The sequence below is a fragment of the Sus scrofa genome, chromosome 15 (assembly GCF_000003025.6).
Source record: "Sus scrofa isolate TJ Tabasco breed Duroc chromosome 15, Sscrofa11.1, whole genome shotgun sequence".
Lineage (NCBI taxonomy): Eukaryota > Metazoa > Chordata > Mammalia > Artiodactyla > Suidae > Sus > Sus scrofa.
In genome coordinates this window covers 104787295-104806390 of record NC_010457.5, presented here as the reverse complement: position 1 = coordinate 104806390, position 19096 = coordinate 104787295, and the positions used below count along the sequence as shown (strand labels likewise).

Here is a 19096-nt window from a genome sequence, read left to right as displayed (position 1 = left end):
TTCAACAGTCAATCGTGACCTTTCAAAATACCTTAAACTTTCCAGTCACCTTACTGAATTCAAAATATCAGATCAGATGACTCTTCTATCAACGTCCTTAAGAACAGACTGAAAATGCTACTCCTGCTCTTGATCTTGTATCAGTCATCTGGGGGGGGGAGGGGAGCTGTATGTAGATCACTGGGTATCAGCCATGCCCTTCAGGCTCTGTAGTGGCAACAGACTGCCAGGAGACCCTGAGCTGAAGTTGAGACAATGGGGGAGTTCCCTGGTGGCCTAGCAGTTAAGGGTCTTGTAACTGTGGCACTGGTTGCTATCCCTGGTGCGGGAACTGCCGCATGCTTTGGGCATGGCCAAAAAAAAATTTTTTTTTAAATAAAAGACAGTGGGGTATGGATGCCATAAGAGAGAAGGCCAATGTGAGCTGGTCCCCTTCATAGAGGGAGGTGTTCTCAGCAGCAAAAATGCCCCTTTCTATGAGGAAGCTTTGTGAAACTAGAGACATTTGCAGGGCAGTTTTCAGACCCCAGTGACAGGATTCCGCTCCCCCCATCCGCCACCACCAAAGCTGGATGCTGGTCAGGGAAATCCCTAGAGCAAGGCAGCAGGGCTCTGCATAGTCTCAAAAGTCCTAAATGTCCCCAGCATCACCGGCCATTGCAGAAAGTGGGCGTGGAGACTTTCTTGAAGACCAGAATGTTAAGAGCTGCTGGACAGCATTTTGCATTGGGCTGTGACACTGTGGTCAGGGGTGTGGGGTGATGAGGTCAGCAGATCAGGGTATGGAGGAGATAAAAGGTTCTGATCTCCAGCCACAGGCTGGGGGGCTGTGGACATTCAGGTCCCACTTTATCCACCTGTCCAACATGCGAATCTTTACCAACCAAATCCTCAATGCACAGCTACTTCCCTCAGGCCACGGAGAAGCCAAAATGCTGCTTACCAGACTGCTTGTATTTCTGGATTTTCGTCTTCAGGTCTATTCTGTGAATGTTCCTTAGGCATTTTTCTAATAAATCCAAGTGATCTGGAGCAACCAGGTTTAGTTTCTCCAATTCAATCACAAGATCCAAGAAACTCTAAGAGAACCACCAACGAGAAACAAATGTCAATAGGGCTGACTATTAGGCCCCATATGCAAACCTCAGACTGTGTAATTTATAACAGCAAGAAAATGTGACCAGAGGAGCCCGGTCAGAGACCTTTAGTGACCCTAAGCCACACCTCTCTGTTTTATAGGCCTTCCAAGGCCATTAGCAAACTATACTCCTGGACTTTACCCAGAAAAGAGGTAATACTTTTTTTTTCTTGCCTTTTAGGGCTGCACCTGTGGCATATGTAGGTTCCCAGGCTAGGGGTCGAATCGGAGCTACAGCTGCTGGCCTACGCCACAGCCATAGCAACTCAGGATTTCTGAGCTGCGTATGCAACCTACACCACAGCTCATAGCCAGATCCTCAACCCACTGAGCGAGGCCAGGAATTGAACCAGCAACCTCATGGATGCTAGTTGGATTCATTTCCGCTGCGCCACAATAGGAACTCCAAAAGGTAAGTCTTTAGGGGCCAACAAGTACCTAGGTTGGGGCAGACACAATGGCCATTGGAAGAGCAGGTCTGAAAACAAAACCCTCCCAAGTTCATTCTTTTCCAAGAAGCCAGGTTGGTGTTATATTGAAAAACTCTAAGGGCTTTCCTAAAAATAGAAATTGAGAAGGTAGCTGAGGGAAAGTTTCTACTAGAAAAATTCCAATGATACAATTTTGAAGTTCCTAAAATATTCTAACCCATGCCAGAAATTCTAACAAATTTTGAAACAGGAGATACGAGGTGGCAAAATTAGGGGGCTGCGGTATTTTGCTACTCATCTACCTTGGACCGCAGATTGTGAAAGAACAGCATTTCAGAAATAGGCATTGCTTTTGGTTTTATTTTCTTTCTGTTTCACATTTGGTTGCTAATGTTCTGTCTTCATTTTTCATTTAGTACTCATAATTAAACCTATACAAATGATTGGGAAATAAAGTTGAGTAGGGGACTTCAAAAAGGGAGCTCTATTTTTTCATTTTACTTCCCATTTTGCATTTGCTGGCAGCGGCGTACAATCTATAATCCCAGAATTCAGAAATGAAATGACAATTATTAAGGAACATGAGGAAATTCCTTTTTTTTTTTTTTTTTTTTTTTGCTGTGCCTGTAGGATGGAACCAGTGCCACAGCAGCGACCCAAGCCACAGCAGTGACAACATCGGATCCTTAACCCACTGAGCCACAGAGGAGTTTCATGAGGAAATTCCTAAGTAATGATTCACTAGAGTCTTCAGAGAGAGGTGCCTGGTGGACATACTGTCATAACTACAGACCTGAGCTTTCCCTGGCCTGTTCACAGGTCAGCAGTACCACACCGGGCCAGCTGGAATTTATATGCTTCTCCAGCAATCACAGCATCCCCTACCTTATTTTCTTTTTCTTCTCCTTCTTTTTTTTTTTTTATGGAGGTTCCCAGGCTAGGGGTCCAATGGGAGGGAGCTACAGCTGCCAGCTTAAGCCACAGCCACAGTAACGTGAGATCCAAGGCACGTCTGCGACCTACACCACAGCTCATGGCAACCCCGAATCCTTAACCCACTGAGCATGGCCAGGGATCGAACCCGTGTCCTCATGGATCCTAGTTAAGTTGAGCTACGACGGGAATGCCACCCCTATCTCGTTTTCAACCCCAAATCTCTACTTTTGCCATTCCCTGAATCCATCAGTCTTAAGGACCTGCCCCTGCCCAACTCCACATGCAGCCCAACACTCGTAGTGGACCCTGAGCTGGCTGAGGAGAAACAGACCGCAGCTGGAGAGCAGGATGAGAGTAGACTAGCACCTCCCCCCCGACTTCTACTCCACAGAAGCAGATGGGACTTCCTAACCCTCCCAGATGATCTGCCAAACCAGGGAGAGAACTGACGTGTTAGCCAGGTCTGTGAATGTCACACAAATAAAGGCTAAGATACAAGGATGAAAGAAAGAAACACCAAGGGCCACACAAGGTGACATCACCCTACTGCCTCTCAATTCATGAGCCAATTTTCTTCCCATCAATGATACTACAAAACCCCCCCCCCCAAAAACGAAACACATATTCTTCTCCCTTCCTGCTTTCACCTCCCACTTGGGCCTCCCTGCTTAAGTGGCAGTTTCCCCCTCTTCACCCCACAGAGAGCACCCCCCAACTTCTGACAGGTTCTCAAGAACATGAAGCAAAAAAAGAAAGAAAACTCACCTTATCCTTGGCCATCTTGCTTCGGCTTATGTGATCTCTCATGAGGAAGATTAATGAAGACACATCGGATTTATCCAAACCCTCACCAATCTCCATCATCAGCACCCTGGAAACCAGACAAGTTTTCTTTAGTAAATTCAGACACCAGTCTTAGAACACCACACACCCGGGCCTCCTCTATGCCAATAACTGGTTAAAAGACCAATTCTTGCTCCCATTATTCAAGTGGAAAACAGACAGCTTAGATCACCCCAGGGGGAGATCAGAAGGGAACTCAGAAAGGAAACTTACCTCTTCCCCAATTTTCATAGGAGATGATAAAAAGAACTATAAAAAGGACAAGAGAGTAAAAACTTCCCCAAAGAATCCCCTAGGTCCCCCAGAGTTATGGGGAAATAAAGGAAGAACCTAAATGACTAAGAAGACAGACAAAAATAGAATTCAAAGTGATCTTGGCTTCTCTGCTGAACAAGCTCCCAGGTCTAATCCAGTCAAAAGATTCTGAAGTAACACCTGGGTTATCCTGTCCCACTCCCGCCTCACAGGTAGAAGGCGCCTCGACCTCAGGGATTGTGACTGCAAATGCCTCTGTCTAGAGAGCCCCTCCTGACTTAGTCACCTCTGCTCCAATTGGAGTTAAGTCACACTTTATCGGGGCTCCCAAGGATACAATTGTTATTCATTACCTTGACATTGTCAGTGTGGCTTAGAAGCCCATTCTCCCAATTCAACTCTCAGATTCTTTTTTTACATTACATTTATTTTTTTATTAGGGCATCATTGATTTACAGCATTGAGTTGATGTCTGCTATACAGCATGGTGACCCAGTTATACATACATATATTCTTTTTCTCATATTATTCTCCATCATGGTCTATCCCAAAAGATTGGATCTAGTTCCCTGGGCTATAGAGCAGCACTTCATTGTTTATGCATCCTAAATGTGATAGTTTGCATCTATCCACCCCAAACTCCCCATCCATCCCACTCCCTTTCCCCCGCCCCCTGAGCAACATCAAGTCTGTTTTCTATGTCTGTCCAAACTCTCAGATTCTTTTTTTTTTTTTTAAGAGAGTCTCATTTTATTTATTTATTCATTTATTTGTCTTTTTTTTTTAAGGGCTGCACTCATGGCATGTGGAGGTTTCCAGGCTAGGAGTCCAATCAGAGCTACAGCTACTGGCCTATGCCACAGCCAGAGCAACACCAGATCCGAGCTGCATCTGCAACCCACACTACAGCTCATGGCAACGCCAGATCCTTAACCCACTGAGCAAGGCCAGGGATCGAACCTGCAACTGCATGGTTCCTAGTCAGATTTGTTTCCACTGTGCCACGATGGGAACTCCCCAGACTCTCAGATTCTTGAGGATGAAGATTCTTTGTTCATTTTACTCTTACCTGTGGCCTATGTCAACCCACAAAACAGCCCACTCATCAGATGAATAGGTGAATCTAGCACCCCCCGCCCCGCCACTCTGCTCAAAAGCCCTGAGGAACCGCCTCCATTCACCAGAGCAAGAAACAGAAAAGAGTTTATTCACAAAAACCCAGTCAGCAGCTTCCAAAAATTTTTCAGCAGATTACTGACATCATATGATGCCAGGAGAAGTGGAAGTGGATCAAGAGAAACAGCAACAACAACAATAAACCCTTGCATCTGTAGCATGCTTCCTGCTTTTAAAAAGTACTTCACATGCTAAATTATCACAGTTGAGCCTCACAGCCATACTTGTGAAATCAGCTATTATTATTCTTTGCTTTAGGAGTAGGAAAATGAAGGCCCAACCGATGGCAGTGGCTGGCTCAGCCTCAATGCCTTGTAACAGATGGTTCTGAGGCTTCAAACAGGCCTTTGGACCTCAAGCCTCAGACACGTCCCAAGGCCCACAGTGCTTTCAACTCGCTTTCATATAGTTTTTAATCATGCATGTCATCTCCAAATACATATTTTTAAAAAAAATTTTTTTAATTTTTTGGCCACCCCGCAGCATACAGAGTTCCAGGGTCAGGGATCAGATTTGAGCCACAGCTGTGGCAATGCTGGACCCCTTAACATACTGTGCCGGGCTGGGGATCGAACCTGCATCCTGGCACTGCAGAGTTGTCACCGATCCTGTTTCACCACAGCGGTAATTCAACATACACATGATTGATATAACTAAAGGCTGGTGAGAAAGGAATCACTAATTTAAGGTTACAAATTCTCTTTCTTTCCCACAGTGGCTTCTGTGCTCCTCTGAACCACCAAGAGCCTGCTGTGTGAACAGAAGGAAGGAACAGCTCAAGGGGACTCCAGCAGCCGTTCCTCTCTGGACTGAAGGGAACCTAGAGGTGGCTGATTGAGGGTATGTTCAATCTGGGGTCCCCAGCACCTGCATGAACAGGAACCTTACAGAAACGCACAGAAAGTGAGCCAACCCCACTAACTTCCTCAGCAGGGGAAAGACTGACCCATGGGGACTCAGGAGGGTTAACAAAGCTTTACAAAGGTCAGGAAGATTACTGTCAGACTTGTTATTTCCTTTCTCGGTGGGGAAATTGCCAGGCGCTGACATCACAGAAAATCAAGCTAGCAAAGAACACAGCAGATCTCGCAATCAGAAGCCATTTTAAGAGAACTAGCTCTTAGTCATTCCTTTCTCTCACCCCACTCTTCGGGCAAACCCATCCATCCAGCCCTTCTCCTTTCATTCAGTTGATTCTACCCAAGTACTTTAAGCAAACACGTCCCAAAAGTTCAAGGAGTTCAGAGGAATGAAGCAGCAGCAACACGGCAGTAGGAGCAGTGGGTTGAGAAAGGAATGCGGCTGCTGTTCCCCACTGTCCTCATTTCTATGATGCTCAAGTCCAGACCTCCTCCCTCCCTCCCACCAGTCCAGTCTCGGGAAGGGCTGAGGAATTACCTATAGTCTGAAATAAGATGAGGGTGCCTGAGCAGCTGGGCCTCCACTGTCCGTCTGTCCATCTTCAAGATCCTCTTGAGCAAGTCAAACCGCCTGACTCTGTAGAGCAGCTCAGCCAGGCTCACAAGAGACAGCTTTCCCCTCTCTCTTAAAATATCCAGAAGGTCCCTGACATTAAGTGGAACCACATCTGCAGCAATGTCTCGGCACAAAAAAAGAAGTATCTCCTTCTCATCTTCATCAAGTGCTTCTTCCACCTGATGGATGACCTCAGCCGACATTCTGTACAGTGTCATTCCAAGGAACGGCAGTAAGAGAAATCTAGTCCAGTCAACAGAAGCCCACGAGGGTACTGACTTCATTTCTGATGGTTTTCTTCATTTCTTTCAGAATCCTTTCCAATGGAGGAGTTCTGTGGTTAAAAGGGAATTTTTTTTTTTAAAAAAAAATCCTCCTATCAAAGTCACTAAAATTCCAGGTATAGGCCTTTCCTTTTCTTGTTGGTCTCCCTAATCTAGCAGGTTAAATTTCATACTGTTAAATCTATAGAAAGCGATCCTCTCAGTAGACAAAGCAACTGACCCCCAAACCAGAAGGGACGAAGAAGATAACACTATTTTTAAAGGAAATGAAACTAGCGACAAATCACCTCCCCAAAAATCCCACGTACTTTAACAGAATTTATTGAACACAAACTATGGTAAGGGGGAAATCACAGCTAGGGACTTAATGACTAAGTGGCAAATGGATGACCTTGGTGGAGGGCAGAGAAAAAGCCCAATGACTAAGCAGCTAACTGGATGAGAGAAGCTGAGATCACAGATAACTTCCCTTCCCTGACCCCCAAGTAGGCTTAAACAAATACGAATCTTAGCAAAGGGACCCCAGCAGGGCTTCAAAAAATGGTGGGAGAAAAGAGGTTTCTGTACCTACCCCACCCCATTTTTCCAGTTGTTCGACTTTGAAACCCCACATTCACACCTGCTGCCATCCTCCCAAAGTCCCCAGCCCTTTCCACAGCATCATCATGAATGCTCCTAGGACCTGCCACCACAGCTAAATGGGTCTTGTTAAGTTTGGATCACCTCTTCTGACCCTTGGAAGGGTCAGAAGCCCCCACTTACGTTACACTGCCGGACAACAATTATCACTAGAGTTCCTAACAGTGTAAATGGAAGGAAGGAGGTGAAGCCGAAGAGCTGGAGAAAGATCTGGGAACTGGGTGGGAGCAGTAGGGAATTCATGTCATGGGGTGAACTTCTCAACCTCTTCCATTGGAACACAATCTATTTTCTTTCAAAATTGGTTGTAAATGGTGGTCCCTGTCTAAAGTTTCATAGCTACATTTTATGGTAAATAATCTCTTATGTTCTGGGAGAGTACCTTGTCTGTTTCTACCACAGAAGCTTTCAGGTTAAAAGCTAATCTGAACAAAAAAATAATTGGAAACAGAACCCAGCTGTAAGTTAGCAACTTTCTGCTAACTGCTGCTACATATTTGTGTACAAGTATATTTATATATGTATCTAGCTAGATTTGGTGAAAGGAACACTGAAATCTATTTATTTTTGTACACAGTCTCAATTCACAAAAGATGAGGCATCTTACAGTAAAACGCATCAGGAGAATAAAAAATTTATATGAGAACAAGGGGGGAAATTAGGTTAGAAAGTCAAAATGAGGTAGATTAATAATGCAAATATGCAGGCCAGAAAGACTTAAACAGATTCTAGTAGACCTTCAATTTGCCTCAAGCTTCCTGGCAGTCAAAGCGAAAAGGGAAATATGGGACGTTAAATAGCTCTTGCTGCCAAAAACAAGAAAAATGAAACAGATTCTTAGAGGAACTACAATTTCCCTAGAGTTCCAGAATTCCTCATCAATGAAAATATTACTGAGTACTTTAGTGTCTGAAATTAACAAAATTACATTTATTTAAATTTTCATTTTTATTCTACTACTTGGCCACACCCACGGCATGCGGAAGTTCCTGGGCCAGGGACTGAACCAGTGCCACAGCTGTGGCAACACTGGATCCTTAACCCACCACACCACATGGGAGCTTCCCAAATTTTACTTTATATTTTAAAAAGGTAAAATATTTATTTTAAAATAAATAAACCCATTCATGCATATCTTTCACACTCGCCTTCCCACAGCCAGTCTACATGGGTGAGTTCTTAATAAAAATAGACATTTTAGTTAATGTAGCCTTGCTAACAAGTATTGGTGCTTCTATACCAATCCCGCGCTCATTCAGCCAAGCCTCACTTAAATACAGCCATTCTGAATAACTGGAGAAATGAAATTTACCAAACAATTGCTCAGTGAAAGTACAAAATACTGGTACCCAGACTGCACTGTTATTATTATTGTTGTTGTTGTTGTTATTATTATTATTATTATTAGCTTTTTAGGACCGCACCCACAGCATATGGAAGTTCCCAGGCTAGGAGGTCCAATCGGAGCTGCAGCTGCTGATCTATGCCACAGCCACAGCAACATCAGATCCGATTCACGCCTGTGACCTACACCACAGCTCACGGCAATGCCAGATTCTTAACCCACTGAGCGAGGCCAGGGATCGAACCTGTATCCTCATGGATCCTAGTCCAGTTCGTTAACCGCTAAGCCACGAAGGGAACACCTGCATTTTTTTTTTTTTAATCTGAAAACTCAATACTTATTTTATGTGTTCTTAAGAACCTAAATCTATACCTCACTCACAAGGTAATAAGACTTTAATAACCAGTTTCCATAAAAGGAGGTCAAGTTCGCTTTCTATTCACTGTAAGTCACAAATTTGTTGGTTGCTGTTATTCTAAATTAACCTATAAAAGATTTATACACACTGGAAGGTATAAAATAAAAAGTCACTAAACACAAGACGAAATGAGATGTCATCTACATTCACCAGACGTACCTGAAATAGAACCAAACACAACTGCTAGAGATGAAATGTTCAATTCCTTATTTTTAAAAGCAATAACTAACCTTTGTAATTCATAATTCTCAATGATACAACAATGCCCTCAAGAGTTAACACAATTTGGAGTTCCCGTCGTGGCTCAACGGTAGTGAACCTGACTAGTATCTATGAGGACGCAGGTTCCACCCTTGGCTTCACTCAGTGGGTTAAGGACCCGGCATTGCCATGAGCTGCAGTGTAGGTCACAGATGCCACTTGGATCCTGGATTGCTGTGGCTGTGGTATAGGCCGACAGCTGCACCTCCAATTGGACCCCTGGCCTGGGAACTTCCATATGCCAGAGGTGAGGCCCTAAAAAGACCAAAAGAAAAAAAAAAAAAAAAGTTAATGCAATTTGATAATTGTTTTAAAAAACATTATCTGTTCAGTTCATGTCCTCCAACCATTACATCCAAGGCTGCTTTCTGCCAGTCACGAACACTCAGCAAGAGAGCTGGCATGCTGTCTTCCCTCTGTACTAATGGAGGTATAGCTTGGCAGTAAAATCCAAAGTACTCAGTGGTAGCATCTGGCATATTCAAAGAAAATATCAAAAGGAAAACTACAGATTCCGTGCTGATCCAGGCCAACTAGATGGAACTAAATACCAGGGTTTACGCATGGGGGACAGTTAATTGGGGCTAAAGATTATAGGCACTTAAGAAAGGGGAGCAAGAAAGGGAAAAGTAGGATTTTGGCACAAATAATCACTATTTTGTGTCCTTAAAGCCCCAAGCAAGAAATTAACATAAAAACTACTCTCAGACTAAGAAAACCCATGAGGTCTTGAGAGGGAAACTCCAAAGGTTACCTTCCCCACTCAGGGCATTTGAGACATTCATTCTGCTGGCGATAAGCTCATGATTAAAAATTATCATGCATAACCATAAGCATCACCATGACAGTAGGCAAAATAAAATTCACATCCTAGAAACCTATATCTGAAAGAATTTATTTTTTTATTTTTTTGTCTTTTTGCTATTTCTTTGGGCCACTCCTGTGGCATATGGAGGTTCCCAGGCTAGCGGTCGAATAGGAGCTAGCTGTAGCCTACGCCAGAGCCACAGCAACGCGGGATCCGAGCTGTGTCTGCAACCTACACCACAGCTCAAGGCAACGCCGGATCGTTAACCCACTGAGCAAGGGCAGGGACCAAACCCGTAACCTCATGGTTCCTAGTCGGATTCGTTAACCACTGCGCCACGACGGGAACTCCTGAAAGAATTTAAAATAAGTATCTTGAAAGTATCTGAAAGGTTCAAGAGCTTAAGGGAAATGTCTGTAACATGATCGGCCAAATCAATAGTTCTTATAATCAACTCCCCAAGGGACTTCTTATGAGGTGGAAATTTATAGTTAAATACTAATTACGAGAAAAAGAGAAAAGTCCACAGCAAATATTGTACTTAATGGGGACGCGTTAGAAGCATTCCCTTAAAAATTAGCCTCGAAGCAAGCATACGTATGATGATCCCTTCTATTCAACATTGTACTAGAGGACAAAGCAATTTAAAATAGAGGAGAAGCATTAGATCCAAAGAAATAGCTATCATTCTTCGTGGGCAATAAGGTTTTCTACATAGGGAACCCAAATATACCAACAGATGAAATGCTAGAACTCATAAGAGGTTAAGATTTTGAGATATATGATTAATGAACAGAAGCCAATCACATCTCTAAACATTAGCAAAAAAACAGGAAGAAAATGTAAATTTCAAAAAGACACTGTACATCAGCAACAAAATCTATAAGGTATACAGAATAAATCTAACAAAAGATACACAAGACATTAAAAAAGAAATTATAAAATTTTAGTGAAGACTTCAGTTAGAACAGAGATAACTGAAGAAATGTATGATAACCATGGACAGAAGACTCAGTATTATCAAATTATCAATTTTCAAATGAATTTATAAATTGAAGTCCAATCCAAAATCCAAAAAATTTTACCATGGACCATAGCAAGCTAATTTTAAACTTACGTGAAGGAGGAGAAGGGCCAAGAAGAGTCAATATAAGTTTTAAGAACAAACAGTTGGAGGAAGTTGCCTTATGAGATATCAAGATTTAATGGAAATGTATAGTAATATGACACAGCGATAGATAATAAAACAAAAAAATATGCGGATGAGAGCTTAGAAATCAATCCACACACAGATGATTATGGTGATTTATAATCAACAAGGAAAAGACACTAATGTCCAGAAATGATGCTGAGACGACTATCCATATACATGGAGGGTAAATCCGGATCCGTTCTTGACACCATTTACAGCTCAACTCTACATATACCTAAAGTCCTAGAAGACCCTCTCCAAGAGTACTATTATAACCTACAATTGCAAAAAAACATTTTATAATAGAAAGCACACAACTTTTTAAAAACCAAAAAAAGGTAAAGTACAGACTGAGAAGATAAATGCATCATATTTAATTAACAAAGAACTAGTATCCAAAATAGAAAGCACTTCTGCAGATCAGTTAGCCTAAGACAAGCAACCCAAGGGAAACATAAGGCAATAAGCAGTTCCCAGAAGAAAAAACCCTGACTAGTCACAAATTGTATGAAAAGATATTTGAGCCATAATTGTATTTAGAGAAATGCAAATTTAAACTACAATGAGATATGATTTCACACTGGTCAAATGCTATTATCTGTTGCCAAATGTCAGAAAAAATGTAGAGAAATATGGAAACATATTATTGATGGAAGAATTATAAAATTGAAACAGCCACTTTGAAGAACAATTTGGCAATACCTGGTAAAGATAAAAACACATGCTACTCATGGCATGAAACTTCATTCCTAAGCAAATATTCTTTTAAAACTCTCAGAGAGTTATACCAAGACATGTATACAATGTTCCAAACAGCAGCAGATGGTAGAGAAAAATAATGGAAACTACCTAAAAGTCTATCAAGAAGAGATTGAATAAAATGTTATAGTCCTTTGATGGAATATTACACAGCTCTGAAAATGAAGAATTATGAATGAATCTCACAAACAAAAAACAAAACAACAAAATAATTTTGCTAAAGTAAAAATTTGCTAAAGCATGCACACTATATGATTAATTTACATTAAAATCCTAAATGTTAATAATAAAATCAAATATTATGTAGGTATATATGTGTGAGTGTGTGTGTGTGTGTAGTGAAAATACTGAAACATAAATACTAATAATAAATATTGAATTCAGAAAAGTGGTATCCCTTATGGGATAAACAGCATATGACTAGATAAAAATACAAAGGGGAAATGACTAAATTTGTTATATTTTACTTCATAAACTCAGCAATAGGATACAGATAGTAAAATAAATATACTTCTGAAACAGTCTCTGACCACAGTACAAGAAAATAACTAGCCAAAAGGAAACCCGATAAGCTTTTGAACTGAAAAATGGGTTTCTCGCTCGCTCTTCTGCACTCAGCCTTAACCAGTTCAAATTAACATGTTGCACAAAGGAAGTACATGTGTGAGGAGACAGAAAAAAAAAAAAAAAAAAACACAAAACAACCAGAGTATGCCATATAGAAACTCTCTCACAGCATTCAAAGTGTTTTTAGATCTTCTTCGGTGTACACGTAGACAAACCTTAGCACAAGAAAACTAGAGGCATCCCAAAGTTATCACCAAAGAGAACAAGTTGGATTTTATTTAACATGGTTGAAAAGAGAGGGCAGAGGGGGAGGGAAGGGAGGTGGCAGGTGGAATGAGCTCTTTAGAATTTGGTGAAAGGATAGTGCCCATTACTTACCAGCACCCCTCTGCCTGAGCAGCCTTGTTCTGCCCTCCGCACCCTTCCTCTGAAGTTAATTGCTTCCCCTCACTCGGAGGGACAGAGGAACTATCCAAGCCCAATGGTTTTTCTCTCCTGCTTTCAAATGCCCAGTCCTCCGGATGGATCACTCTTTCTGTTGGTGTCCTTTTCCACTGTCTGGGCTCATTCACATTCCCTAGTGGGGCCAGACTGGCAGCTGTGAGTGTTTTCTAGAATGGTTAAGGAATTCCCCTTTGGGACATCCCGTCACCTGCACATTTTAATTTACTGACTCCCCTTCTTCTCCACACCCACGCAAAATCTCCACGATGATACAAACTGTCCTCTACCTTTGCAGCCAGAATGGTTCCAGTTTCACTCCTTCAGCATGTGCCAGTGATCACGTAAAACACCCACAAAAGCAAGTATAATTCATCACTGTTTGTTTCCACATCACAGGCTAATGAAAAGGGTGTCAGGTGCTAGAAGCAGAAACCACTCCATGTATTTCGAGTAGAAATACAGGTGCTTAAAAAACTGCTATAAGAGCTGGAGGAATGGGCTCGTAGCTGGGCTTCTGAAAAAGATTCCCAGGACTCCCAGAAAGACCTTGTCTCAGCCAAGGCAGCAGTGGCCAGGAGGCTGCCACTGGGAGCACAGACATCAAAAAGGCCTCCGGCAGTGACCCTGAGATCAGAGGGCCAACCACCAGCCCACCTGCCTCCCATGTCTCCCCAGCTGGCGACTGGACTTCATGATGCTGCCCAAACCCCCACGTCACCACCAGCAGAGAAACCAACACAAGCAGCCGGCTATTGGCCTCCTCCTCACTTCTCTTTATCCGTCTTGCCCCAAGCCACCTCACTGGCAGAACTGAATTCACATCCTGGTTGGAAAGGAGTCTGGGAAATGCCATTTATAGTTTTCCACCCTCTAGACAGAGGTAAGAATGGGTCTTGAGCACCAACTGACCTCAGCTGTCGCAGAAGGCTATTCCGCAAGAACATTTATGTCTTTGTGGTTAGATCCTCTGCACTCATGCTAGGGCCTGTTTCATAGTAAGCACTCAACTGGTATGGGAATGAATGAACGGAGTTTCATAAGTCGCTACCAAGTAACAGGCCTCACTTCCTTGGCTCCCCAGATGGGACCTAGAACATGTGCTAAATCCTCTCTGGCCAGCACCTTAATTCTCTTCCCTTTTGCCTCCTGAGAGCCCACTCTGCCAGCACTGTCCAGGTTGAGCACTAAAAGCCCCGTGTTCCAGGGAACTCCTCAGTCCCAGGCAAACCGGGATGGTCACCCTTACATCCCATCCTCAGACAGTGAGCCTCCACTACTCACACACCTGACATAGCAAGTGCTGCTGAAGGGAGGGGAAAGATCGCCCCCACAGCTTGTGGTTTGCTATACCAGGAGCCGCCAGCGCCTTTTAATAGGTTCTCCCCAGCTCCACCCTCACCCCTTTCTTTCATCCTAACACCCCCACTGGGGCCACTGCTCATCAGATGACCTTGCCATTGGTCAAGAGTGACCTCCCACAACTCTTCCCCTTCCCCTGCTGCCCCTTCCAGGGCCATCTGCCCACCCCTGTGGCCTCCTCACTCCAGGAGCCTCTGCACCCATCCTTTCATCAACCTCGACCTCCAGGGACTCTTCCTGTCAGGCTGTAAACATGTTCAGTCTCTTCCATCTTAAAAAGAAAACAAGGAGTTCTCTTGTGGCGCAGCGGATTAATGATCTGGCGTTGTCACTGCAGCAGCCTGGGCTACTGCTATGGTGAGGATTTGATCCCTGGCCTGGGAACTTCCATCTGCCATGGGCATAGCCCCCCCCAGCCCCCCCAAATGAAAAGGAAAACAAAAAACCCTTCAGCCTGAGATCCCCTAGATTTTTTTTTTAGGGCCACACCTGCGGCATATGGAAGTTCCCAGGCTAGGGTCGAATCAGAGCTGTAGCCACTGGCCTATACCACAACCACAGCAACTTGGGATCCATGCCATGTCTTCGAACTACACCACAGCTCATGACAATGTCAGATCCTTAACCCACTGTGCGAGGCCAGGGATCAAACCCACATCCTCATGGATGCCAGTTGGGTTCATTAACTGCTGAGCCACGAAGGGAACTCCTGAAGTTTAGTTACCTAGTCACTTTCCTAATTCAGACCCTTCAGTGATTCCTCATCTCCCATTGCAGGTTCCAATTTTCTTTGAATTCAACGCCCTTCCTGGTCTAGCGCCTGCCCTCATCTCTTGTTAACACATATCTCACACATTCAGCTTCAAACAAACCTCAATAAGAAGTTCCTTCCCTCGCCACTGCACCTTTGCCTAGATTACTCATTTCCACTTACCTGCCTGGCAAAACCCTTCTTAGCTTGCAGGGTTAAGCTCAAAATGTCTCCTACTCTGTAAAGCTTTTCTGGGAAGAGCTCACGCAGACTTGGTCAGTAACTTCTTTATTCCACCAGCATACTATGTACATAGCTCCATGGCAACCAGCGTAGCTCCAATAGGTGACATAAAGTGTGGTTAACTTTAGTCAAGCTTTTCAATCTCTTTTACAGAATGTCAACATTGCCTCCAAGCCATCTGGTATCAAAAGCACATAACATTCCCAGTAGCACAGCTGCCAGCACGAGTGGTTCCCATCATAAAAAAACCTATCCAAGGGCAGACATACTTAATATTCCATTCTTTGTACTGCTTTGGTCATGACATGGCCTGAAAGCAAGGTCATGTTCACTAAGCCATACTTCAAAACTCAGCAGCAATGGGGAGAAGCCTGCCTTGCCAGCTGCAGAGAGCAGCATGCAAACCTAGAGCAGTCAGGTGTCAGGGAATCCCCACTGAGCTATGAAGATAAGGCCCTGAGAGAGGAACCCGGAAGCTTCCAAAAAGATAAAGAAGGGGGTTACATGATCCTGAGCAAAACAGAATGTGACCATCTTACTGAGTTCCGTGCATCGTCTCTAAACAAAACAGGACCCACCTCCCCCTCCTCCATCTGTGTATAGAACCTGTGGATGTGGGTTCTGTGTGGAGCAATTCAAGCAGCTAATATAATGGACCCTCCTTCCTCCATCCATAGACATTTTAACCCTAAGACAGTGCACGAAATGCTATTTTGTGCCCCCTGCCCCCAGGATGTAAAATGAGGTGTTTGGTAACAGACCACCATGCTGTTGCTGACGTGTGCAATGCTGCAGATACAGACTCAAACATAGTCTAGGGGAACATGTCCTGAGGCTGAAGCATAAAGACATTCCAATGTGGGATTATTTAATGTATATTTTTAATTTAACATTTTTGTTTTTAAAATTTAATATTGAATAATTTTAATGCATGCCTTAGCCACCAATACATAATGATATATAATGCCCTGGTGGCTAAAAGTATGCACTAAAAAAATGACTTGGCTTCACAAGCAGTGCACTTCAATTATAGCAAATTGCCCACAAACAACAGATGATCTCAATTATAAATAAAATTAGAAGGTATATTTTATAAAGGTCTTTGATGAGGCTCAGCTCCATGACTCTCAGGAAAGGTCCCACAAATTTCAACACAATATTACCTTCAATAACTTCCCTGACTCATAACAGCTGCATACAGGCTACAGAAAAGGGGGAAATGAAAGACCCCAGAAGGGAAGAAAGTAGGGCGAGAGGGAAGGAAGGAAAGAGGGAGACAGGAAGGGAAGGGAGGAAGAAAGAAGAGAGAGGGAGGGAGGAGGGGAAAAAAAAGAACCCCAGAAAGGAAGGAGGGAGGGAAGAAAGGAAAAAAAGAAAGAAGTCAGTGGTTCCTGTTGTGGCGCAGCGGAAATAATTCCAACTAGGAACCACGAGGATGCAGGTTCAATTCCTGGCCTTGCTCAGTGGGTTAAGGATCCAGCATTGCTATGAGCTGTGGTGCGGGTCACAGATGCGGCTCGGATCTGGCGTTGCGGTGGCTCTGGCGTAGGCTGACAGCTGTAGCTCCGATTATACCCCTAGCCTGGGAACCTCCATATGCCGTGGGTATGGCCCTAAAGAGACAAAAACAAACAACAACAACAACAACAAAAAAAACCAGAAGAAGAAAGGATCTAGAATGAAAAGAGATCATGAATCACCTAACAGGGTGTAGAAACATGACCAAGTCAGTAGAAACAATAAAGCAAAACCCATTTAAGGCACTGAGCCACTCCTTCTGAATCAAAGTTACATCTTCACTAGGGCAAACTTCTCATACAGAACCCAAGCACTTAAGACTATCTCCCTTCCTTTGCCCAGCCCATAACCTAATTCAAGACACATAGCTCAGCGTACACTGGACAGTATTTCTCTGTCCTGACATCTTTGCTCAAGCCTTTGCCTCCATTTGAAAAGACCCTTATCCCATGTTTCAAGGCATCTCTTCCTTAAGTTTGTCTTGCTTCCTAAATCAGGTCATCTCCTCCTACTTCATAGCACTGGTTTTTTGGTTTGTTTGTTTTTGTTTTAGGGCCGAACCCGTGGCATATGGAAGTTCCCAGGCTAGGGGTCGAATCGGAGCTGTAGCTGCCAGCCTACACCACAGCCACAGCAATGCCAGATCCAAGATGCTTCTGCGATCTATGCTGCAACTTACCGCAACACTGGATCCTTAACCCACAGAGCGAAGCCAGGGATCGAACCTACATCCTCGTGGATTACTAGTCGGGTTCTTAATCCACTGAGCCACAATAGGAACTCCATTCATAGCACTGTTTTTACTTTCTTCTTTGGTAATGTGGTAAGCTCCTTGAAGAGAGCTAAGCTCCCACTCAGTCTGCATTTAGGCCATGGTGGGTTCTGGCCAGGCCTGCCAAGCTTACCTTCCTTGGCCTTGAACGGACCAGTGATCATCACACTGCTCCAGCAGGCCTGTGCCTGCATACTGCCTACTCATCCTTTCATAACCTACAATGAAGCAAGATGGAACGGGTGGTAGAGTAAGAACTGTACTTGGAACTGGTTGTTAGATCCGGGAGACAAGAGCTTGTGAAAGGGAGATTTTGCAACTCTGTGGGGGTAGCAACAGTATTATTTACGGATTAATTATAATGTGATCCTGAGAGCCGGGTGAGGCCCCATGCAGAGCTTCCTGGGAGCTGACAGGACCTCACCTTGAACAGACAGAACACAGTATCTCCAGCCAAGCTCACCGGACATCTTCCTGGCCTTTCAGCAAAAGCTACATCTCCCCCCATATATTTAGCTTTTAAAAGCTTATCCTTTTACTGGAGTTCCCATTGTGGCGCAGCAGAAACGAATCTGACTAGTATCCCTGAGGATGTGGGTTTGATCCCTGGCCTCACTCAGTGGGCCGGGGATCCGGTGTGGCTGTAAGCTGTGGTGTAGGTCACAGACACGACTTGGATCCCAAGTTGCAGTGGCTGTGGTGTAGGCTGGCAGCTGCAGCTCCGACTTGAGCCCTAGCCTGGAAACATCCAAATGCCGAGGAGGTGGCCCTAAAAAGCATAAAAAACCTTACCCTTTTGCACTTATTACAAGTTCTAAAACTCTAAGATTTATGGGTCAGAGTTTTCTTCTTGCCACACCTCCAGTCTAGTCCTCTGTGAGTAGCATGGACTCAAAAGTGCTTAAAATTTAAAGTTTGTGTTTTTTTTTTTTTTTCCCTCAAATAAGACAGTCCTCTGACATCCCCAAAATTACTAATCCTTTGTATGAGACGGTGTGAATTTAGTACACAATCTTCCCTGAACTATTGCTGTATTTGTCAATTTACTATGAGGCTTCAATTTTCTTGCCAAAAAAAAAAAGACACCAGGCCAAGCTCTCTGAGTTTAAGTAAGATTACAAATTTCAGTGATTTAGCAAAGCCAAGTACCGAGACAGATCTCAATTTCAAGCATGCAAAGGAGGGCTATGGCTAGCCTGTTCTTTTTAGGTATCTGAACCACCTGATGTCACCTCTGCAGGAATGGGATGTGTATCATCATGTGACAGCAGTCAGGAAGGGACACATTCCTTCTTTACAAAGTTTTCATCAAAGAATTCAAAAGGGGCCTAAGAGAATGGCTTCACATCAGTTATGCCACACTAAAATTAAATATTTAGTGGATATTCTCTGAAGCTCATGTATACAAGTCTGGCTTGAATGAAAAATTTAACCTAACAGGTATATTCACTCAGTTTATACAACGGACTCTCTTGGCAACT

General features: G+C 43.6%; 1 protein-coding gene across 10 annotated transcripts in view; it reads right to left on the bottom strand.

Annotated features, from left to right (window-relative positions):
* Window positions 1-19096, bottom strand: part of CFLAR (CASP8 and FADD like apoptosis regulator) — a 54888-nt gene that overhangs the window by 29241 nt on the left and 6551 nt on the right. For 5 of the 10 annotated variants that reach the window (XM_005652441.3, XM_021074699.1, XM_005652443.3 and 2 more), the window contains 3 exons: window positions 6178-6589; window positions 3271-3376; window positions 944-1079 (listed from right to left, as the gene is read on the bottom strand). In XM_005652441.3, the coding sequence (XP_005652498.1) occupies window positions 944-1079; window positions 3271-3376; window positions 6178-6539 (604 nt within the window). In that variant the 5' untranslated portion in view covers window positions 6540-6589. 10 annotated transcript variants of the gene reach the window in all.